General features: G+C 37.8%; 1 protein-coding gene across 1 annotated transcript; it reads left to right on the top strand.

The window, feature by feature from the left end:
- Positions 1-47: 47 nt before the first annotated feature.
- LOC148831566 (ras-related protein Rab-8B) lies at positions 48-25,241 on the top strand. The gene is made up of 8 exons (XM_088920686.1): positions 48-278; positions 18,157-18,217; positions 19,141-19,201; positions 19,980-20,057; positions 20,824-20,913; positions 21,307-21,372; positions 21,669-21,719; positions 21,935-25,241. The coding sequence occupies exons 1-8, from the start codon at positions 155-157 to the stop codon at positions 22,025-22,027; spliced, it is 624 nt and encodes a 207-aa protein (XP_088776812.1). The 5' UTR covers positions 48-154; the 3' UTR covers positions 22,028-25,241.
- The last annotated feature ends 205 nt before the right edge of the window (positions 25,242-25,446 follow it).

The following is a 25,446-nucleotide window of genomic DNA, read 5'->3' as shown; positions in this document are numbered from 1 at the left end:
GACGTTCTCAATGACAGATGACACATTGACGTCATCGCAGGGCCCTCCCTTCCCCTCGGTGTATGGATACAGAGTGTCAGAAGTACAGAGTAACTGAAAGAGCTCGGGTGTTGCTACATTGTCACTTAACAGGAGGAGAGAAACGAAGGGGAAAATGGCGAAAACGTACGATTATCTTTTTAAACTCTTGCTCATAGGAGACAGCGGGGTCGGTAAGACTTGTCTGCTTTTCAGGTTTAGCGAAGATGCGTTCAACACCACCTTCATTTCCACTATAGGTAAGTTAACGGGTTTCTTTTTATCTATTTTTAATTTTTCTTGGGGGTAGGTAGTTTGACGAAGGTAATTGAGCTATTGCATAGCAGAAAGACAGCGATATAAGGACACTGACACAGGAAAAGGCCTAGAAACTAGAGTAGCATCTTTACTCCACCAAGAGCACAGGAAATGGCTTTTACACAGTGAAGTTTCACTACAGACAACGGAACGTTGTTACTGTCAAGTTCTCTATTCGTACGCCTTGCACAGTGTGTGTTGTTCGATGTCCGATGTTTCTGTGAATCTTTAATCATGTGCATTGTTTTGAAAACAAAAATCCAAATAGCTGAAATTCTCTCTGAAGTATAGATGCATATATCTAGATTGGAGGAGACATGAAAGCTATTTTCGTTTAAAACCGGCACCTAAAGCTTTGGAAGCAAAGAGGGGAATAGCAAAAAAAAAACTATTTCTAAAGCAAAATAACTCAATGAAACGTTAAACGTACCCTGAAAAAGTTCCAACTCGTTCATTTTCCATCACATTGTCTTGTGAAGTACACCACAATGTGCTTTTTTTTTACCGGAGTGCATACCTCCGTAAACAGTATTTTTGAAATTAAAACAATGGAAAGTTATTATCAATGACGTGAAACTATAAGAAGCCTATTGTAAAAAAAATAAATCCGATTCATGTTCAAAATGCCTTTTTTTTAACCTTGGGTTTGATTTTGAAGGGGCACTAGCTTCTGTCTTCCCATCGACATAATAACATTACAATGTAACATTAACATAGCTTGGCATAATTCAGATCTCTTACCTGAAGGATAAGTTAGGAACATTTAAACATTCTATATGTAGCGTGTTAACATAATATTACTTGTCTGTTCGCTTAATAATCAACACTTGATCGAAGGGACATGTATGTTCAAATCTTGGATTACTGTCTTAACAAACTGGAGTATTTTTTGAATCAGATTCCTAATTCATGACCCCAGTTTTCATTTTTACTCTCCCTTAAATGTCCTTATACAAGTCATTCTGGACGGGGTTTCCTGCTTTTCCCTTCCCGTGCAGCGAAGCAACTTTTCAGTCAAGAGCAGTAGTCTTTTCCTGCACCCCTACTGACACACAATGACACGTGTTTCTCCCAACAAAAGGGAGTTCTGGTTCGTCACTTTAGAAACATCTGCTCAGACAAAACCCCTGAAACCCCCCTGAGAAACTTTTTTTCCCCCTCTGGGATATAAAAAAATAAATTCCTCAAAACAGATGGAGAATCCCCCAACAGGTGACTGTGCCTGTACTGTACAGTATGTTTCCTGAATTAAACCACGCTCCATACCTGCCTGTCCTTCGGAATTAACCTGTGTTTTTGTTGGTAATTCTTACATTGTAACCTCGGTTTCAGTTTTAGGTTGGTAAGGTTTTTAATTATGCTGAAAATCATGTACCTTATATGACAGGTTATAGATGTGAGAAATACATACAGTATATTAGTGTTCCTTACAGAAAAATGTAAGAGACAGAGATAAGCCATTTTTCACCCCAGAGTTTCTTCGTTAGAATATGTACACATATCAACGACCCCTGTCTATTCTGCTTTTTCTGTAATACTGTCAATCGTTGCAATATGCTTTCAGTAGAACAGGAATGTCTGTGTTATTTTGCCACCCAGAGTATTTCAGTGGGCATCAGAAATGTTCGCTGGGTTGAGATTGCCAGCCAGCCAGTCTGATAAATCCTAGGCGATACAGCTACTAAACCAGGTTACTGGCTGACTCACAGGTTACATAAAAATAAGAGAAAAAATATGGATAATTTAATCTTCAGTTTAATTTATTACTGAACAGTCTAGACTGGAGATTCCTGAAGGCTTATTTTGCTGATTGATGCTTATACTGTAGGCCTAAGTATTTTCAGTGCAGGTGAACCACTAGATCAGTGCTCTTAAGCACCCAGATCTGAAATTGAAACTAAGTAACTCAAGCAGGTGTCTTTTACTCAGCAGATGTAAATTAATGGGGCAGCTGTAACTTTTGATCTCCTAGGGTGACCTACGTAAGTAGCAGAACTTAAATGACCGGTATGCTGAACCTGGTTGGAAATTCCTCAGAAACAGTGACATACATACAGGGGCAGGGTGACTGGCATGCACTAACACTGCAGCAATATGGTGGAGCTAAGGGGTGGCTCATGGAGGGCTGGATAGCTCTTCCTGGGCAAAAGACACCAGCTGGTAGCAGTGCTGTGTGTCTGAAAGCATTACCATGCTGCGCAGATAACAGCACGCCTTGGAACAAGCAGCCTCAACAAAACTGTCTGCTGTTTGGTGTGGAGAGATCTTAAACAACAGAGCACCTTTCCAAACCTGGAGCCTTCTGTTCTGGTGTTGAACTCTGTAGCAGCTCCTGAAACGACGGGCAGGGCTGTGTTTTCAGCTGTGACTCTTAAGCTCGTTCTGTACTCTTTTGGTGAGATATTCATTCTTATTTTGTTATAAGGCCTTGGTCTGGGATGCGTATACATTTTCCAGCTGTACCAGGCTCAAAGAAAGCTTTTGGATGAACAAGTTGTTTTAGTTCGGTGGTAGTTTGAGTTTACTCCTGATAGGGGTTTTTAAATCCTCCCAGATATCAATTGGCTGCACTCTGGTAGCTACATGGCAGAAAAAATAAGTGTCCCAGTGGGAGTTTCGTTGCAATGCACTTCACCAATTTCATACAGTAGGTTGCAATTGAAAGCTAAAAATGATGAAGAAATTTTTAAAAAGTTCAAGGAAATATTTGGGCCATCCAGTGTCTGTCCATCTGTACCCATCAAAATTGGGTAAATGCAGATCTTTATGAATTAGTTCTATGTTTGGTGTAAAAATATTTAAGCTTCAGTTCTCTTCACCAAGTCACCGAGCCTGCATTTTACATAGTGAGGAAGGTAGCCTCAGTACACGTGCTTTATGTTTAGTGTCTTCAGACGCTGGCCTTCTCTGAACTAGGATAAAACTTGTGGTTTAGTTTCTGGTTGTTCTGGATTTGCTACTAAAAATTGGTAATATGTTTTCTGTTTGTCAATTTGTAGTTGAGGAAAATATACACTCTGCTTCCTCGTGGCTGTGTTTTTTTTGCTTCATATTTCCCTGTACTCCTGAATTACAGAGTGCTGTGACCTCCGGCTGGGATGTAAGAATGGAGAGATTGGAAGGAATTCCCATGCTGGCACAAATGGAAAAGACCATAATGATATGATAACATTGCAGTGGTTTCCTCTGAAACAAACAGGAACTAAACGGTTCACAAATAGGTGGAGAGTTGTTACGAGCTTTAGAGCATAGACTGAGTACTACAGTGGGAAATTCCCCTGGAAAGCAAACAAACTGAGCTGTACAGAAAGCCTTTTGAAAAAATACAGAAGTTTCCAGGAAAAGGTGACATTTTCAATTCTTGGTCACGATTTCAGCTCTTCAGCATGACTAGTTTTTTCTTGCTTTCTGCGTAGTTGATTTTATAACAGTACCAATTATTTATCAACATAACAGTTTATGTTGATTTCATAGACTTGCAGTACCTTGTAGTGCTGTAGGCTTTAGCAGTTCTAAGGCTGGTTTTAATTAAAGTAGTGTTTAATGTGTGCTACTAGTGTGAATAAAAATGAAAGCTTTTAATTTTTTAATTTTAAGATAAACTTTAAGCAGTTACTCAAATACAGTATGTGGAATTGGAAAAAAATAGTTAATGTTGGGTGTTAAGGATATACAAAAAAGGCATGAGCTCTGGAATGTGGTAGACGAAAGTTTGTGAGTGATATTCAGAAAATAACAAAAGCACTAATGAAATTATTAAACAACAAGTGTTCAGAAGGCATAGTAACATAAAATATCAATAGGTTAATCAGGTTGTTATACTGAACAAAAATGAGAGGAAGTTAATGTGGTCCATGCATGATAGTTATTATGGTTTGGTTTATGTAAAGCACTTTTTGAATGTAATCCAAATGTTGTTTCATACATTTCAGTTTGATTAATTGTAGTAAAACTGTCACAGTTGGAAATCCCCCTGTCTTAAATTGGGGATCCATACAAACACTCATTCCCATATTTTGTTGAAGAGTGATTAGTGGAAGGCAAACCCTTGCTTATTATCTGCACTTGACATAAAATGCTTTGTGTGTTCAAGTGGCCTGTGATATGTTTTTGAGCTGTAGATAGTGTCAGTTGTCTTCTCAACAGCAATGTGCTCGCACTACTTAGTAAAACCCTCAGAATTAAAATGTACACTTAGCAGTAGCACATTCTCAAGATCTCAAGCTGTCATTTTTTTTTATCATGATTCATTTATTAAAGAACAATCTTTGCAACTTTTGACCAGAGGTTTTTATTATGTTTTTTGTGTGTGTTGGGTCACTATATTTAAAGTCCCTTCAGAAAGAACTGTTAATTGCACCAGAGGCAATTAATTAAAGCTGCCTTATGATCATAAAGATATGCTACCCTGAATGAAAATATTTACATGTAGGTCTCTGCAGTAGGTACATGGAATTAGAAGTATGTTGCCCAGGAATAAAGCAGTAGCCAGTTTCAGGAAGGCATGACATCAGATCAGAATCAAGCTTTATTTTAATGTGATGCGAGTTTGTTTTGTTACATCTTATTCTCTAAAGACTTAATATAAACTGAAAGTGAATGTGCCTTCTTAAGGTCTGGGTGGACATCGTGGTTCTGAGGTGCAGGAAATGGCCGTGTTGGTGTTTTATTACTGGCTCAGTAGACCTGGCAGTGTGATTTGCTTTCCTGTCACTGTGAAGGAAAAATTCCCAAACAGCATCTTCCAGATGAGTCCTCTTACATTAATGAACCTCTGGGTATTTCATTGTCAGGTGCTAGCGTATACAGTATGTATGGTGCAGAGTGAGATGAGCTGTATAATTACTGATTGTACTGTTAAAAAATATCATCTCTTCGCTTAAGTCTATGGTGCTTCCCTACAGATGAGAACGAACAAAAATTATTTCACGTCTAAAATATAAGAGGCCTCATTAAGCTCGAAATTGATTGCTGTTGAAGTGACTTAAAGGTGATATTTGAAGTGAACAACGCTGGTGGGTAGATAGAGGCCCACTGCTAGACACACTGTATGCAAAGGGAGGTCAGTGTTAAATGTTAGTATTACACTTCCATTAGCAGCTGCCTTTGCCCCAGGGGTGGCTGATTCTCCACCTCCCTCTCTTCTTGGAGTGAAAGATGGTCCTTGTTATTGCAGATACTGGACGCAAACTGGGAAAGAAAGCAAAATTCAGCATGTGCTGTTTTAAGTAGAATCATTACAACAGATGGAACTATTTTTTTAAGGCAGAGTTGTAAAATGAAGACTGCAACAGGAATTCCCTTTCTGAGTTTCAAGAAAAGCTGATGTGTACATGAGTAAATTAATCTCTACTAGGACCTTATTTCCTTATTTATATCACCAATCTTGACTCCAGTATAGTTAGTAATCCAGTCTGTTTGCAGATGACATTAAAATAGAAGAGTCAGCAAACACTGTAGAAGTTGGAAAGGAAATTCAAAATGATTTAGACAGAATTCAAGACAGGGAAAACACCTTGCAGAAAACGTTTAACAGACAAGTGCTGCGTTTTTATCGAGGTGACAAAACATAAACTATAGTTAAATTATATCATATATTTATATTTTATACAATTAGAAATTGTATAACTAAAATGACTTAGGTGTTTATGTTGACACTTTCTACTTTAGACATCATAGGAAACAAAAGAAAAAACAGAATTTAAGGTAAAATATTTACCACTGCTGAAGTCAAGGGACATTATCATTTTACAGTGCACAACTATGACTTTAGAACACTGTGCAGTCTTGGTCACCAGATTACAAATGATATTGAAGCTCTGGCCTCCAGAATTCAAAGAGGAGCTAGCAGATGTTTCCCTGAAAGGAATGTCTGCTCTGTCAAACTGAACCTTTATAGTTTTGGACAGAAAAGGCTGCGAAGGGTCCTGATTCAAGTATTCAGAATCCTCACAGGTATTGACAAAGTTAACCCCGTCAGCTTCTTCTGAAGCAATCGTAGAACGTGAACCAGAAAATACAGGTTGAAAGTATGGGGGAGTGCATTTAAAACTGCAAGGAGGACTTGCTGTTTTGCAAAAAAAAAGGTTGTGGGAGTCTGAAACAAGTCACCGAGCCACGTTATTGAAGCCGGTACCTTGGACGTTTCCAAGAAATGTCTGGATGAGTTTATTAGCTTAAATCAGTCAGTTCAAAAACCTCCTCTCATTTGTAACTATTGTTATATATGTTCATATAGCCAATGACACTTCATGTATGCGTTGTCCGCAGCTACAGTATTTGTAATAACGTGTTTATGTGTCACCTACAGTTTGATTTGTATTGTGATATAAAAACATATTTGTATATTATGTATCCTTTTAAAGAAACATTGTATAGACTATGGCAAATCAATTATCTGCTGTGTCATTTGAAAGGTACATGTTGGAAAAAGCCATGGAATGCTCTGAAGATCTGGGAAACCAGTTTTCTCAGAATATTCTGCAGCAGTTATTGTCTTTGTCACTTCTCATGGTTGGGCTATTCTGAGCTCATTGTGGCATAGCAATAATGACAGGAAAGTTTTATTGGCTTAAACCTCATTCTGTACTCTCAGCCAGAAGTTCACTGCAGTGGAAACAAACTGTAGAGGAGTAAACCAACCATCCACAGAGCTAACCTCATGTCTGTGACTGAATGCGCAAAATTTAGCATGTACTGTATTGAAAGTGTATTTGTGCTGTTATCAGTCGAGTTCTGCACTTAGTATAAGGCTGTCAGGAGGCATTTGCTGAGTATCTGCATGTTTGGTGAAAATCTAAATATTGTTCCACAAATAGGTTTATTATTCTAAGTTCTTGCAGTCTGCCACTGATAAAACAATATGAAAAAAGTATTTCAGTACAAACAGAGAAAAACAGTTAATAATGTCTATTAAAAAATGGCCTGTTTCAATAATCTCTATTTTTTAAAGCCTTGCAAAATAAGGAATCAGAAACATCAGCTTCAGCTTTGGTTTTATCACTGTAGCTTTCATTATATACCTGTTATTTAAAGCAGTACTTTTTCCAGACATGTAATTTTAACCATCTGATCAACAAATATTCAAAAGCACCTCAGGTTTACTATAAATAATGACTATTTATTGATGCGTTCAATTAGCATGGCTCATTCACACAAACAGCTGGTGATTATATTTTAAACTGTTGTGTTCATGTTTTCTATTAGCATTGGAATTGTGTGCTTTGCTTGAGACTAGAGCTTTGTGAATACCTGAGTTTAACTGTCAAGATTAGGAGTTAAACTGTGTTAAATAGGGCAATGCTCAGCTGAAGTAGGGCTTCATTTGTTGGTGTCAAATACATTATAAGTATAGAACTGTACAGCGGGTTATGTTTTGATTACTTTGAATTGATACTTAGCAGTGAGTCACCTCTTTTTCAGTTGGAAGAAACAGTGGTCTTTATAATATAGCATTTACATATACATTTTTATGAGTATTTGGTTAGTGGCAGCATTACATAGCTCAAACCAGTGACCGCAATCTCCAACGATTCAGTTTCATTTGTTTCTGTACCATCATGTGCAATAATAGCATCTTCTTGTAATCTGAAACACTTCATAAAGCACATTCATAACAATTACTGCTTTTAAGTGGCAGTATTCCCTGTGTTTGACAGTTAACACACTGTCACTAACACTGTTCTTTTCTTCATGAGCTGGAAGGAGACAGAGCAGACAGCAGAGGAGCATGATGGGAAGGCTGTAGTTATGTGCTATGGATATGCTTCTATAAGAAGTATCTCCCCGAATGTATAATTGATAGGGGGATTTCTGAGTGCTTATGGAAGAACTGCGCCTGATAGATGTTTTTCATCCCTGAAGAGCTCAGAGGCAGTCACGACATCAGGGCTTTCTCATTTATCAGCTGAACATTTGAAAACTGATTTAAAATCTCATGGAGGATCCATTCCTGTTTTTAAAGATCTCTTTGATGTTGTGAAAAATAACCTGATATTCTATATAAACATTACCTTTTTCAGTCTAAAAAGGTAATGGTTTTAGGATGTTCAGTCAAGAGAATAAAAGAAATAAATTTAAATATATGACTGCATAGTTTAGTATGGTTTACTTGATAATTTGATTCAGTATTTCACATGACAAATGTGACAGTTAACCACTAATTAACAATTTATTCAAGCACTCAATTAAGCATAAAGGGCAAGAGATGTGCTCCATTAAGTCGGGTCCATAGAATAAAATGCGTCTGTTCAGATGTCAACAGATTTCTTGGTAGGAAAGATAAAAGGGATGTAAATGTTACAAGAAAAATCTAAACCTCAAGAAGGTTCAAGAACTCATTTATGATATTTCAATACCTCTGAATTTAATTTTAAGATATCTCTCTGTCCGGCAACGCTCCACTGAGTTTTGAACCATTAGGTAATGCTTAAAACAACTGGGTTCTTCTCTTGGTGATGTGTTTAAATAATCAATTTTTACAGAAACATGATCTATTGTTTGTGAACGGACTCGGATCCCTGCTCTCAGAAGTGTTCTCATTTTTTCCTGGGGGGTATTGTCTGGGTGATGGGAGCACAGCCGTTTCTTGGTTTTGTTGGATTTAATCCTACAACAGTGTAACATTGTGACCACAGTTATGCGAGTAGGTGTGAAATTTTGTGAAAGTTTTCTAAATGTGTGAGCTCTAAAGGATGCAGGAGGAAAAAGAGAATTTAAGTATGTGACCCCGTTTTTTGTAAGTTTAAGAATTATTTGTTTGAGTTAAGATTTTATGTACTGTACTTTTTAATAAGGCTCATAATAGCTAAGTAAGTGTTTATTTTACTCATAAAATGATTTGTCTTGCAGTTGTAAATCAATCTGAAAAGCATGCATGCTTTCCCAGTGTATGCAGCATATCATTTTTCAGATTGATAAATAGTCTGACAAGATTTCTGCATCTTAGTCAAGAATTTCTGAGGTAATGTTGTGTGGTGGGGAAAAATGTTTGTTTAATGAAAGAATACACATTGCTCCAGAGAATGTTTTATAATTGCGAGAAAAATAGAGTTTGTGTTATTTTTATTTCTGGGATTTCTCTCTCCGAATAGCACTATGACTATGATTAGAAAGATAGGTTATATGATGATTCATTTAATTAGAATGTTAATCTCCATTTGTAATATGAAAGATTCCAGAATTGCTTGGGATTTGATATAATAGTCAAGTAAATTTAATTGTTTGGAATCTGACCTAAGACACTGTTTTCATCCTATATACTGCTGCTTGGCAACATTTATGACATTGCAGTTTCTTCAAACATAATTGAAAGTCAACACATTCAGTACTTAAGGGACAAGGATCTGGGTTTTACAATGACATTTTCTAATTAATTTGTGTTAATAAAATACCCACAAGCATGTGGAGAATGATATAGACTATAATGTAGAAATTGACTTGAATAAAGAAGTAATCTAAATTGTGTTCTTTCTCTCCCAGTGCCTTACTTGCATGAGTCCTGCTAAGTTTCTTCCTTGTCACTCTTTATTGCTTGCTCAGTTTGTTCTTTACAATTGCCAATTCACAGTTGAGGAGAATTACAGTGTGAAGTAACTGGAATGCGGTGAAAAGGGGAATTAAATTACTGTGGAGCACAGGGGCTGATTATTATGTGCTGACATTGGTTTAACGCTTATGCATCCCAAATAATTTCGTTTTGTAGATCTTGAGATATGTTTGTAAAAGGTACTTTGAAAAGAATAAAAGTTACCACAGACAATTTGTAAACAAATAGCACGAGCGGGAAATGGAATGATACATAAATATTTCAAACCATTCATTTCAAATCGATAAGATGACGATCAAACCATATTGAATTGTATTTTCTTTCTTTTGCGTTCTGCACAGCTCCGCAGCACGTTCAATGTCATTTTAGACCTTTGCCATGGCAAGGGGCAGGGAAAGGTCCTTTTAAGAATAGTCCATCACAATTACAAGTTACTGTGTCCTTTTTTTAAATTGATAGAAGTTTGAGGAAATTGCTTTTATGCGATAATGTATTAATTGACATTAATTAGCCATATTATGAGCTATAATCACTGTACTGTAACTGAGGACTTTTTAAATTTAATGTGGTCGTTTTACTGTAGCTCCCTATAAATTAAAAAAAAAAGAATCCTTTACACAGGTAACTTGTAATCCATTGCACTTTAAAAAAAAATCCCAAATAATGGTTGGGGGTGTTGATTGTAAAAATAACATGTGCATTTGTCCATTGTGCTTGAATGACCTAACGTCTCTACAATTTGAAGAACTGACATGACATTGAAATGACAGAATGATTTGCTTGATAACCTGAAAAACGCCTGCAATTAAAGACGGGGAGCAGGGAAAAGATTAGCAATTTCATCCCATCCAGGACTGTGACACACTGCCTTGGTAGCAGTTTTATTAACATTACAGGTGTGTAAGGAGAGACCGAACACAGGTGCACACCTGCAGTCCTCGGGGCCCAGAATCCAAAAGGTCTCTTTAAACATCAACATCTAAAGACCTTGGAAAAGCGTTAAACTGGTTCAGCTGAGATAAAGGTGAGCTCAGATATGTCATAAAAAGCAGAGGTGAGGTGAAAACCCAGAGACAATGTGGCCTTCAAATGTTAGAGTTCTGCAACCCTGCTGTATCACTTTGTGGGTCTTTACACGAGGGATTGTCTAACCCAGTTTACAAGTAAGGGCCCAGAATCTACAGCTCTTATCCAGGCAGCCCAACGCTCGTCTTTTACACAGGCTGTGTGATCCCAGGATCTCATCCAGCTGTTTCTTAATAGAAGTCAGGTTATCAGCTTCAACAAAATGACTGGGTATATCCATACTCCCACATCTTGCACCACACTCTTTTTACACTGGCATGTACTGTAAGTAAAAGGCCTAAATAATAAAAATGATTTACAGATATCTTACCATTTACTAACCAGCCTGTAGCGACCTCTTTTGTCTTTGTGCATTGAAAGCGTACCACACAGATCAGCAGGTGCTTGTGCCTATGGTTCGGTTAGGCTGTCCAAAATACATTTTTTATCGAATCAAACAAGCTATGAATAATATCAGATATGTAATAAGATTTTCGAGCGTGTGCTGGACGCACGACTAAGAACCATCATCAATATCTCGCCAAACCAATGCGGCTTTGTGAAAAACTGCAGAACAACAGGCGCCATACACGCAGCCCACCTACTGATGGAAAGGCACCACGAGAAGAGGAAAACGATCCACATGGCATTTCCCGACCTGGAAAAGGCATTCGACAGGGTACCGCACGATCTCATCTGGCTGGCGCTGCGACAGCACCACGTCCCCAAAGCCTATGTCAGCTGGACAAAGCTCCTGTACCAAAAGGCCACTAGCTCAGTACGTTGCGCAGCTGGAACCTCAGACACCTTCCCGATCAATGTTGGCGTCTACCAAGGCTCAGCCTTGTCTCCTCTGCTATTCATACTTTGCATGGATACAGTGACCAAAGATATCCAAACGAGGCATCCGTGGATGCTATTGTATGCCGACGATGTTATGATAGCAAGTGAAACGCGACACGGCCTCAAACAGCAAGTACAGGAGTGGAAGACACACCTTGAACGATTCGGGATGAAACTGAACATCAAGAAGACGGAGTACCTGGAATGCAGTGATCAAACTGATGGCACGATCGCAGCTGGTGGGGTGCAACTGAACACAGTGACCCAGTTCAAGCACCTAGGCTCATGTGTCAACTCCGACTGCACTACCCTCCAAGACGCCAAGACGCGTGTCAGCGCCGCTTGGATGAAATGGCGGCAGGTCACTGGTGTACTGTGCGACAAGAAGATCCTTTTGCACCTAAAATCCAAAGTCTACCACTCAGTGGTCAGACCAGCGGCCCTATACGGAACTGAATGCTGGCCAGCGACAAAGAAACATGAACAGGCACTCCATACGATGGAAATGAAGATGCTGCGATGGACCCTCGGCTTGACAAGACTAGACCATGTCATGAATGAAGAGGTGCGATAAAAACACTCAAAGTCGCCCCAATCACTGAGAATGCGCCTGCGATGGTATGGACACGTGCTCCGCAGCAGTGACACATCAATGGCAAAGACCGCCCTCGAATTGAATGTGGAAGGCTGCCGGCCCCGTGGACGACCATTTACGCGCTGGCTGGATCGGCTGAAAGACGACATGCGCCTCGCAAAAGTCACCCGCCGAGACGCCGCAGACCGTACGAAGTGGAAAAATCGGTGCAAACAAGCAGACCCCACATAAGTGGGAAAATGCAAAGAAGAAGAAGAAGAAGATTAAACATATAATATATATATTCTCTAATAGTTCAGGTGGGTAGCTGTGTCAGCATCCGTTGGCTGCAAAGGAACAGGTAGCAGGTTTATTCCAGGCTGAAAAGAAAAGAAAGGAAGCACAACGTTTCGGCTGTAGAGTCTCACACCTGAAGAAGGCTCCACAGCTGAAACGTTGTGTTTAATTTCTTTTCTTTTCAGCCTGGAATAAACCCACTACCTGTTCCTTTATATTCTTCAAATTCTGCTTTGTGGAATAAATCAAATGATCTGCCTGTGTCAATCTGCGTATCTGCAAGCAGATCAAGGCTGAATGGAATCATGCCTGACCTATTGACACAGTTCCTGTCAATGGCAGGGTCAGTCCTTTCTGGAAGTTAAAGCTAGTAAATAATTACATGTCTGAGATGTCCAAGTAACTCTTTTTGCTTTTCCTGCTGGTTAGAGGCTGTTCTGGGTTTCCATTTATCTCTGTTATAAAGCTGCTTTGTGTAAGGCACTTCTGCTTGACTATAAAACAGGAAGTATTGAGTTATCTTGACTTTGCTCATTTTGTTCCACGTGGTGACAGCACTTCTTTAATTAGCAGTGTGTGTAATATTATGAAGCAGCACTTTCAGCAGATTGTTGTTTCACTTCAGTATCCAAGGTGGCTCATCCTTTATAGACTTTATTCATAATGCAGAATTGTGATTCTCTGAAATGAGGAACACCCAGCTGAGCTGCCTTGTGTACGTGTTTGAAAGCCTAAAATCAAAGCCCTTTCTTTTTTGTGTTGCAAAATGCACATGAACATAACATATAAATACATTTAAAAAGGTACACTAATCAGATTAGAAAGCGATTAATGAAAGAACTAGAAAAGATTATAGTCTGCTGTGAGTTATGTAACCTTTTTATTCTTACAGTCCTAAGTGCTTTTTAGCTGTGGTTGTTATTTACCAGTTTGATACTGATTTCCCTCTTTTATGAGCAGTAGTGATAGTAACAGAACCGTGTCCGTAAAAGAAAGATTTCATCTTAAATATTTTATGCAATTCCAAGAACTAGAGCAGGAAATACTGTTTCTGTAGCGGCTACTTTGTTGCCTTCACAGAGGACATTAGGAGATGTGACCAGTTCTGCTCATGCTCTGAGGCGGGAATCCTGTTTTGATCGTATTTGCTTGTTCATATTTTAGGAATATTTTCTTTCTCCACAAACTCGTTTCATAATACTATAAATTTCAAACGTTTCAAGGCTAGATTAAGGGAGGGATTGTGTGTAGACACATGCGAGACTGTGTGCACAAATAAGGTTTCTGATTTCCACGGGTGCTGCTTGTATTTGGATAATGAGGATCTGCTCCATTATGTTCCTTTTAGATGAATTTTATTGTTTAGTGTTGTTGGACTAACTTTGGAGGAAAATGAAGCATTTGTTTCTAGTATTGGACATAAAAGGGAAAATAAAAGAGTATTTATACCCTTTAAGGGCCAAACGCAAAATGTTGTAATATCTGACCAACCCAAGATCTGATGGATATGAAAGACTCTGGTTACTATGTAAGAACTGGAGTAAATGATGGTTATGCTTGTGACTTTGAGAGGGTACATCTGCACACAGAACTTGATGTTGTAGTAATAAGGGCTTTACCTGCAGAGATCCTGCACTGCCATGCTGAATGAGAGAAAGTGTCTTGTGCTCTGTGGTAGTGACTGGATCACCAAAGGGTCTTTTTATCATATTGAACTGTAGAATACGAAGTGTCTAACCCCTGATATTTCATTCTGGTGACAAAATGAACAGAGGCTGTTCTGTTAGAGGCCACAGCTGGGTCTTGTGACAGTCAGCTGGTCGAGTGTCATAAGGGAGGGTTCTGCATTCTTCAGCCTGTTCAATAATAAGGAGGGATCAGCTACTTACTATGGGAACTGCAGCCACCTCACTTCCTCTTACAAGAGTGGGAGAGAGAGAGGTCAATGTCCTGCATCCTGTCCACACTGCAGGCTTCCACAACTGCCTGAAACACTAGTTTGTTCCATTTCCTTTGCTTCGGTTGTGACAGAACTGGTTGTTACAAGTGCAAGTATGAAATAGATCACTTTTTCTTCTTGAGCGGCTGCCTTTTTGATACGTGAATCACACTCACATAATGAAATTTTGCTCCTTATTGTGTAATTCTCAGGCTTTCAGAAGAGGGGAAATTGAATCATAGTTATCTTAATTCACCACCTTTGGGATTATTCTCCCATTCTCAGTCAAGCATTCTTCTTGCTTTCTTGGGTAACATAGGTGCTCTGTTTCTTTATACATTTAAAGCACACTATATGCTATCCAAACCTATTTGTTTGGTGGGTGAAGAATAATGTTCTTGACCATAGTCAGGCAGCTGTATTGAAATACTTGACAAGGTTATTTTAGCAAGTTTAACAACTTATTTTGCTTGTCATAAAGCACAAAAGCAATAAAACAGTCTTTACACAGTATACTGACACTTGCATCTTATCTGTCCGGTAATCTGTGTACTTGAGTTTTCCGTGACATGAACTGGTTAAATACTGAGAAGCTCATTTGATTGCTAGCATGTTGTATTTTGAACTTCCCAAATCTTGATTAATCTTTTATGATGGTTATACAAGCGGGCTCACAGCTGACAGCCTTATTAAAGTCTGCTTTGGATTTGCAGTTGCAGCGTGTCTGAGGCAGCTCTTTAAACGCTTGAGTCAAACACCAGAGAACTGGATCCCCAGCTCTTGTTTTCTGTTGGAGTGAAGCATGAAATAGTTTATATTTATGAATCTCTGGCCACTGACCAATAGTAGCTTTGCAACACTATACAGGATGCCAAAGGTGATAGTAGGGGAACAGACACAGACCTGTATTGTGCTTTTAGTTGCAGTGTCTGCTTAACGGAAGTGGTGGACTTTTTGTTGTAAGGTTTATAGTTGCTGCGAAGCTCACCACTTCCTTTCATGTGTAATTTATGAGACTTTAGCCATTTTGTTTGCCTTCCTGCTGAGTGGGCATTCAGGCTCGCTGTAAGTCTAAATATTTGTGAATTATGTTGTGGATATTATATAGTTTGAATGTGTTATAGAATCCATGTGTCACATGAGTTGTCATCCAGGTTTGAATATGAAGGGAAGTCATTTTAACTCCTCTTGTTAGAGATGTTGCTTAGCTGTTTTGTCTGAAGTAAAGAGTGGTTTAAAAAAAGCACTCAACAGTATCCAGCCATCTGGCCTGTCAATTATGCTTCTCGGTGTGAATGTACACATGCACATACGTTAAGGTGAAATTCCTGCTCGATCTGAGAAGCCTGCAATGGTGATCTCACACACACTTTTATTCATTGATGTTTTGACTGATTAGATTCTGGGAGTTATATCGGAATGCACCCTCCTGTCCAGATTTTATCTAGGTCAGGAGCCAGTCCATCACTCAAGGGTTGCACAAGATCAGCTTATGTTATGGAGCTGCTTAAGTTGTTTTTATTTGAGAGAAATCTGTGTCTGAGATAAGGAATTAATGAGATGCACAGATCTCTGAGAGGTGGGGTATCATTTTGTGAATAATAAGAATTAGCAGCTGCTTGTGAAGTTCTGGTGTTATATAAGCTGTTGATATAGTAAATTATTAAACCATAAAACACCACCAGTGGAATGGAGGTCTCATGAAGACCAGCACAATTTCCAGCTCCTCTGTGCTTAGTGGTAAGTCTAGAAATGAGAGGAAAATTCAAGATAGTCTTTTCAGGAGGCAATACTGAAATCAAACGTGCAGTGTTGTTTATTCCACCAGGTAAACTATAAGAACAGCTTATATTTTCACTGCTTGTAAATTCAGTATTTGTAGCCTGTATGTTTTCTTTTGGCAATCAAAGCAACAAGTGATGTTTAGAAAACCATTGATGGCCGCCCATTCTTCAGCTTCATCATCCCAATTTTGGTAACTGGGATTGAAAAGGGCATTTCAAAATCATAATCCGAGAAATTTGTCTTCGCTGGAGAGACTCAGAATAAAGACATGTGGCGAACTTCCAAAATGTATTTAAGCTTAAATGCTTTGCGGTAGTACAGGATAGAGGTTTTACGATCCAACCTTAGTCTGTAGTCCATAGCTCAGACATTTTTTGCCCTGCGGAAGAAAGTCCACTTCTAACATTTTTTAACACGTTGTATTTTGTGCTCTGCACTATTAATTCACAGTCTGAGACTGACTTTAGCATTCTGGGCTTCAAGCAATAATAGCTGATCCACTAGGTTTTAATTGTGATTGAAGGTGATTATTGGTATAGAAATAACTGACAGATTCATTCTCTAATGATTCATGAATTCTCAAGGTTATCTCTGTATAACCAGGAAATTTCTATGACCATTCAAACCTGTACAATTTTCCTGTAATGCCCTTTCGTTTCTTAAGCGGTAATTACAAAGCATGGGGATCGTGAAGGTTCAGAATTAAGGAATCACCTTGACGCTTTCCTGTATGCTTATGCCAGGATGAGGTTCAGATGTCTACAGCTGAGTGTATGGGTTTAGAGAGACCTGCTTCTGAATGATTGAGGAGTTTCCTGTAAATCACAGCATTTATTATAGGCAACCAAACACTTTTCTCTGGGATGTGGTAACACTTTAAGAAGCTGGCTCATTTCCATTATTAAAAAAGCTGCTGAACTACATTATGTGCGTTTGTTAATTTTCTTTGCACATAATGTAGTTCAGCAGCCTGTTTTTTTGTATGGAAAGAGCTTTACTGCAATGTGATTTCACATCAAACACAAATTGTTTGCTTTCATGGGTTTCTGATTGTTCAAAAAACTTCTGAGGAGGATCTTATGTTATTGTAGGCTAATTATTGGTTTGATGTGCACTGTTAAAACAAGAGGCTGCGGTTTATTCTTAGTAAGACACAGTCAGACTTAGCATTTTATAACTGTAGCTAAGGTGAAAGAGGTATATCTTTATAGAGCTGAGGAGAATTAGACCAACTACAAATCATAATGCATAAGTATATAATTGTTCAGTTCAGAGTTAAAATGCCTGTACTGTGGAGTTACTGTATGTCTGTTTTAATTATCTTTAATTATTTCATTAACACTGAAAAACTGATATGTTTTTCTCTAACCTTTTGAGAAGTCTGTTATGCTCGGTCTTTGCCTGAAATTGTTTCAGGTCGTTGTTATTTAACTGATGAATATTAATAACAAATCTTTATTTGTGCTTAAGACCCACAAAAGCCAGTGAGCAGCCCAGTGGCTGACATCACTGATCTATGTTATTTTTAACATTGTTTACGTGCCATTAAATAATAACTTGACTTTTTTGTCACTTTTGTCACCTTTCAGATTGTCAATTTTTTCAGTGGAGTTACTTTAAATTGCTGGTAAGGTTAAGGTTGAGTTGACGAAGACCAACATGTTATGACTTACATACTATATATACTAGGAGAGCAGAATAGCTTATCTCTAGTAGTTCTCCGTGTGAAAGGATAACCATTAAAACATTTTGTTTTTGCATTCTTCTCAGGAATCGACTTTAAAATCCGGACAATAGAATTAGATGGGAAGAAAATAAAGCTTCAGATATGGTAAGTTAAATGTAATATTTATCTTTTTTTGTAAAGTACTCTGTTTGCAGCTGAATGCAATGTTATCACTCACAGAAGTACAGTATGTTAGAGTTTTTCATTTCTCATTTGATCTTTAATGGTGATCAAATTAAAGTGCCAACAACAGCTTTACTGAGTGTTAATCTGAAATGCTTTTACCAAAAAGACTCAACACTGTATATTTTGATTTAGCAGAGCTCTATCTGTTAGGTGCTGTTTTGGTGGTTTTAGAGATTGTTGGTTGCTTTTGGACACATTTGTTTAATATCTTGTACTGGCTCTGTTACAGACTATGACATATGGCAGGCTTGATTGCTAAATTGTGTTGTTGTAAAAAGTTTTAGGTTGTACAAATACTAACATATTGCAGTATGTTTAATTAAAAACATGGCCCATATGCATACTTTCTCATAAAACAGCAACAGTTGACTCTGTTGGTGGTACTCTTTATACAGTTTAAGCACCTTCCTCACTGACATTGACATCTCACTGTCCATGTATCTCCCCAGTACTACACTTTTAGAAGTAGGCTGCTCTTCTTATGCAAGGAAACTGACCTGCTTTCTTCATTTCTGAATATTGCTAGGAATTTATATGCTATTTTTACATTGTTTAGATAAGCCATGTCATGCAGTAACGTGTAGCTTTGTTTTTGAAAGTCGAGCTATTCAGAAAGGTAGTGTGGCGAGCAGTGTGCAATGACCAAGAATGTAGTCGGGCTCTTAGTTTCTGATTGTCTTTGAAAACATCTTAAAGGATGGGAATAAATGTCTGATGGATTCATGTCTCAGCTGTGGGCAATGAAAATTAGAAACCCAGCGGTAAAAGTAAGTGCTGTACTTATAAGAAAACAGAAGTGAATTTATTTTAATCTTCTGTCCTGGTGTATGTGTCTGTTCTAGGGATACAGCTGGACAGGAACGGTTCAGAACAATCACAACAGCATACTACAGAGGAGCCATGGTGAGACTTTCATTATATATTTGGAACATACAAAAGTGCAACACCTTTTATTTATGTCACGAGATTGTCCTTCAAGTATTAGATTGCCAAAAGCTGATTTAATCATCTGCACAATGAAATGAAGCTGCTTGCTGCTTAGTAGTTTTTTTTACTCGTGTTTTGTGTTGGTGAGACCCCAGGTCTGACAGTAATTTTCAGCTATAGTCTTGGCAAGGAAGTCTGAAATCCCCGAGGTCTTGAACATTTAAGCCAAGCCCTGTTTGCTGGCACCAGAAAGGTTTCGAGCAGTGTTTAACAGCGAAGGACATGATGAAGTCATCATACTTTAGAAACACGTGTCTGCACAACTGGCTTCTTAAGGGAGTTTCACATCCCTCCCTTAAAAACATCCAGATAATTCTTTGCATATTCCTGCTCTAAAAAAGACACTGATTTTCTTTTTGCTTATTAGCCTCAGAAAAAAACAGTGCAATGCCTAGTGGATGATGCTATTTTGATCAACGTATTTGGAGCTTTGCTCCATTTCAATAATTTATTTAGTGAGCATTGTAAACGAGTGCATTGGATATACACATTCAATGACACTTCCTGAGAAGAAATATTTTCCCTTTTAGCACAACAAATATTTTTGAGATGTGAGGCAAAATTGGAACATTTCATTATGTCATACAGTGATCTTCAAGTTCGCCATAAGATTTACAAAACTGGACGTTTGTTGCTAGTGTACACAGGTCTTGAGAATCCTGGGGTCTCTCAATTTTCACCTCTTCATACGCAGGGCATCATGCTGGTATATGACATCACAAATGAGAAATCTTTTGAGAACATAAAAAACTGGATCCGGAACATTGAAGAGGTGAGTCGCTTCAAGCCTATAGTCACCAGTGGGTTCTGCAGACCAAGGGGCTCCTTAATGTAAAAGACAAAGCAGTGTTTGGTCTAACTCCAAAGTGGTACAGTATGTAGCAGCACTAGTGATATTGAAGGATTTTTTTTCAAAATCCTTTTCAAAACTTAAACTATTAAGTTTTGAAAGTGTGCAATTTCCTTAACTGCAACAGTGTCAGAATTCTTGTTCAGAAAGTTGTCACTTAACTGGTCATGTAAAGAAGAATAATTCCTCTGAATTATATTTTTTATTTTAAAAAGTCAAGAAACATTTCTTCTATCTTTTTCAGATTCTTGTGCATATCATGGTACTGAATAAAGTATCAGCACATAAATGCACTATACTGCCTTTATACTTTGTGCATATCTGAATATATTCACATTTTATGAATAGTTGCAGACTTATTGTGTCACCTTATATGGGGTGAGGGGTTAATAAGCTATCAAGGCAGTATTGAATTTCTATATTATATGCATTCAGGATAACCTTTAAACATGGTAAACCTAGCAAGGTTTGTGTAAAACTAAATTAAAAGCTGAACATAATGAATTTGATTTAATTTTATGCCCACTTTGCTGCCACATACTGGTGTAAATCAGAACTGCATTTCCACGTAACAATCTTGACACATCGTCTAGCAAAGAGTGTCAATTCCAGCGAGAAAGTGAACAGCAGAGAACAGAGCGAAATGAAAACGCGTCACATTGGGTGGTTCTTTTTAATCTGATCACAGCACGCTTCCTCTGATGTGGAGAGGATGATTCTGGGCAACAAGTGTGACATGAATGACAAAAGACAGGTGTCCAAAGAGAGGGGTGAAAAGGTAAGGCAGCACACTAAAGGCTTTCGATCTCCCTAAAACTGTACAGTCTTTTCCATTTCTGTTCTGCATTTCTTTGAGCACTGCAGTGTAATATCTCACATAAACTAAAACAGAAATTCATTCATGAATATGCCAGATCAATTTTACAATAGTATTTCTTTGTTTTCAGGGATATGTTACTATGCTCTAATAAATTAATTTGTATATATAACTAAAAACATGTGCTGTGAAAATAATTAAGCTAAATTATTTTAATTGAAGTTGTTAATGAAAATGCATGTGCGCTTTATTCCTTTCAGAGTGATGAGTGACTGTTATATATACTGCTTATATGCACTTGAATCCATTAATGATTTTTTTAATTATATGTTGTTTTTTCCCCACTTTTTACAGCTGGCAATAGACTATGGGATTAAATTTTTGGAAACTAGTGCAAAATCCAGCATAAATGTGGAAGAGGTGAGACCCTAATACAGTTCTAGGAACAACTACAGTATGTTGTTAGTCCACCTTAATTAATATAAGTGCTAAAAATAACTTATATTTTTTAATTGAAATTGTAATGAACCCTTTTTGGTGGCAAATGTTTTAAAGAGACAAGCCACACTGATATGACTCTGTTTTAAAGTAGGCCAGCAGGGCAGAAAAACCCTTATGTATAAAACAAGTATTCGTGTATATGTAAATATTTAAAAAATATTAGACAGATATCCAAAGTCAAAAAGTTCACTGACATTGCTTCCCTTTATTTTCAGGCCTTTTTCACACTTGCTAGAGACATCATGACTAGACTGAACAGAAAAATGGTAAGCATTCCATAACCACCAAGTTCATACACACTCTGGGATTCATGTTTTCTGAGCTACAGGCTTGGGAGAATATTCCATGGTGTCTTGCTTACAAAATTGAAATTGGTGGTTTGACAAAGTAAAAGAAAATTCTTTCACTTACTGTAGATGTTTAATTTCTGTTTCTTGTCCCATCTGAACTAGAGCATGTTTCCCCTTGTTCTTTTCAACAGAATGACAATACCGCACCGGGAGGAGGCGGCCCTGTCAAAATCACAGAGAACCGGTCAAAGAAGAGCAGCTTCTTTCGATGTACGTTGCTCTAATGGACTCCTCATGATAGACTAGTTCAACCTTTTCTGCTTTTCTGAAAGCACAATATCGCTCGGCCTACGAATGAAATTCTACTGGCTGCTGCTGAGAGCTGCGTATTTCTGTAGGCCACGCCGTCTCGTGATCAGATGTAAAAACAAAAAAGGGGGGAAAACAAGTTCAGAATCCCAATGAACAGTGTGACTCTGTAGATGTAGCCACCCACACCATGGATACCTACAGTAAGATGTGGAGACTCATGCTTGGAAAGTGTTGTTTTTCATTGTATTAGCGTAACCAAGGCACGTGTTGTGTTGGCTAAGGCTGAGTTATTTACTGTCTATGCTTTCAGAAAAATACCTTGTCATTTTGTTGGTATGCTTGTGAGCTCTGTTATGTGTATTTGTATGTTTTTGTCTGCATTTTAATTTCTAGGAAAGAATACTGCTGATAGCTCCTATTTATACTGCAACATCAGATATTTACAGAAAACTGATCTGATTGTACAGTAGGTCTGCATCAGGGCATTCTGTCTTCAGTATTTTTGTTTTACCAAAGATGCAAACACAAGGTAAAATTAGAGGAACTTCCCAATGTTAAAACATTATGTTCTTTATTTGTTTAGTATAGCCCTATTACTTCTTTAATTCCAATGTGGCATGATTGGACAAATGCAGATGGCAAACTGATAGATTATTGTAGGTAATACCTGATTTTAAGGAACCTACTGTATATAGAGTGAAATTAGAGAGACTTTGATTTTATGTTATGTTCAAAACATACAGCACATTTTACTGCATTTATATGAAACTTTTTACTATGTGACTGTTCGTTGTACTAAACTAGGGCTATGGTTTAGTAAAGCAAGAAAAAGTGCAGAAACCTGATCTGTGTGTGTGTATATTACTGTCAGAAGCATAATCTGTGACAGACACCATCCTCTACATGTGCTGCATGTAAGTCACTAGTTAAGCTTAGAAGGAGCAGTTTTTTAAGATGTCAAATAACTTTAACAATTTGTCAAGTCTGGAAGTGAACGTTTCCCTGTTAAAAGATTATTGAAATATAAGAAAGTTCTATTTTTGAGAATGATTACCAGATGAGATCGCAAAGAAATGGCTCTTTGCATTCGGTATGTGAGCAAAAACACCATTTGTGAAAGTGGTTAGCATTTGCTGAAAATTGTGTGAAGCCTAACAGATAATACAGTTTACTGTTCTTAGGGCCATTTTGACAGTGTGTTGCATCATAGCTACTAATCTGCAATGAAATACTAATCTGAAATGAGAAAGACTGTACTGTGGTTCAAGGGCTTTTCCCCTTAATTTGACATTCTCATCAGTGTTTGAGACAATTAGATGAAAATGTGGTTGTACAGTATGCTCAACGCAGACCAAAAAACAACAACAAATGATTGGGTAGGAGCTGGGAAGTTTACCTCTGCAAAACCACGTATTTCCTAAGTTCATGTGGCTCTTTTTAAAAATACAAAAGGATTCTTAATGCTTTTTAGTCATCCAGGCCCTGGTGCCGTTTTAGATTAGTTTAGAGTCAGCCATGTAGAGAACTATTCACTGTCATTGCTGTGCCATGAGAATGTCTATGTGCTCTTGTGTGCTTGTGTCTAATTAGCCTGGTCTGAGACGAGACAGAAGTGGAAGCAGATATTCATACAAGTGCTTTTTGAAGCAGCAGCAAGTCAAACTCTCTGCTGCGACCTATACATTAATACTTATTTCTTAGAGTTAATTATGTTATTATTACATTTGTATGTGCACTACGAAACACTGAAGTTGTCCCCATTACGCCCAAAGTGTTTTTATGTGTGATGGAGCGAATTCAGTGTTCTGTGGAATATATATATTTGTAACGCCATAGGAAAACCACTTTTATGCTAATAAAAATGGAATAATAATGCATTGCTGTTAATTATTCATGTTATTGTATTTTGTTTTTATAACCAATTCTGCTCTGTGTATCTTTGAAGGATTTAAATGTGTTATGATTACCCTGTACTGTTTACAAAGAAAGGAATGTTTGCAGCAGTATTATGTGTCTCCGGAGCTGCACTTTACCTTCAGCACATTAGTTCTTGATGAAAGGGTGTGTCTTTTTAACACAAGCGAAGATGAAAGACTGACTGATGTGTCTACAAGGCTGCCTTTGTCCGTTTCATTCAGATAGTATGGCTTGTAATGGGAGGATCCAGAATTTCCATGGAAGGATGTATTTTACTATGTGAAGTGCGAGGAGTATGAGCGATAGGATTTCTTACTCTGTACTAGGATTGCTTATTGTACTGAAACTTGACCTCGATCCAGAATGCCTGCTGGTTCTTACACATCCCACTAAAACATAGTCTGCTTCTGGTGTAGAAATGTACAGTAACAGTCTTCTGAGATGAATACTTACTCTACAAAGATGTAGCTTTTAGGGGTTTCATTTAAATAGTGCTGTCCTGTCCAAAGGCTCTCTGGCACATACCATAGTAATGGGAATGTCCTTTTCTGGACACATGGAAATAATTACATTTTGTTTAAACCGTGTAACTGCTTGAGTTCCTTTTCCCTGACGCATCACAACAGCCACTTGGTAAGAACGCAGCTGTGATGTCTTGCAGTATTTTCTGCAAAAACACTTAAAATGACTTGGGACCATGATTGAGATGCACTGTTCTTGGATGCGTAATAATGTAACAATGAAAGCACTCCCTTAAATTCAGTTAAAGAATTAAAAAAATGCCAAGATCCTCAAATACTTGGTCAACAGTTATTTCTGTGTCACAGCATAATTCACAGCTGTATTGGAACTAAATGACTAAGATAGTTCTCAGCCAGAAACAACTACTGTAGATAACCATCAAGTTATTTTAATGAAACAAATCCAAACATTCTTGGGGGATTTTTACAATCGCCCAGTGAATTAGTAATTCTTCACATCAGATGTCATTGGTATGGTTTAATTTCCATCTTACATTTGTGGACAGAAAGCTCAGCAAGTTGTATAATCCTAATACATTGGTGAATTTCACAGAACCTTAAGTATTAAGTACACTTAACAGCTAGTTCACAGGTCTCAGAGAGCTCCTTCAAAATCTGTGTAAAGTGTTTAACACATAAACCTGATCATAATGTGTACTGATATTGTGTAAAGAAGAGAAAGCGCTATTGTTTTTTGTTATTGTGGACTTTTTTTCTACAATGTGCAAATAAAGATTGCATTAAGAAACTGAATTGTTTTTGGTCTTTATTTGTACAGGGCTACCGGCAGATGGCGCTGCAGGTAGACCAGAGTTTTTGAGTTCTCGCAACAGCATATATTGTAACGGTTAGCAGCTCATAGTTCAAACTGAAACGGTGGCTCTTTTTCAAAAAGATTTTAGCAGCTGTAAAAAATATCATTTTTTCATTCAATGGTCTCATCATCACATCGA

The sequence above is a fragment of the Atractosteus spatula genome, chromosome 7 (genome assembly GCF_055471065.1).
Source record: "Atractosteus spatula isolate fAtrSpa1 chromosome 7, fAtrSpa1.hap1, whole genome shotgun sequence".
Classification (NCBI taxonomy): Eukaryota; Metazoa; Chordata; class Actinopteri; order Semionotiformes; family Lepisosteidae; genus Atractosteus; species Atractosteus spatula.
This window is presented reverse-complemented; position numbering and strand designations above follow the sequence as displayed.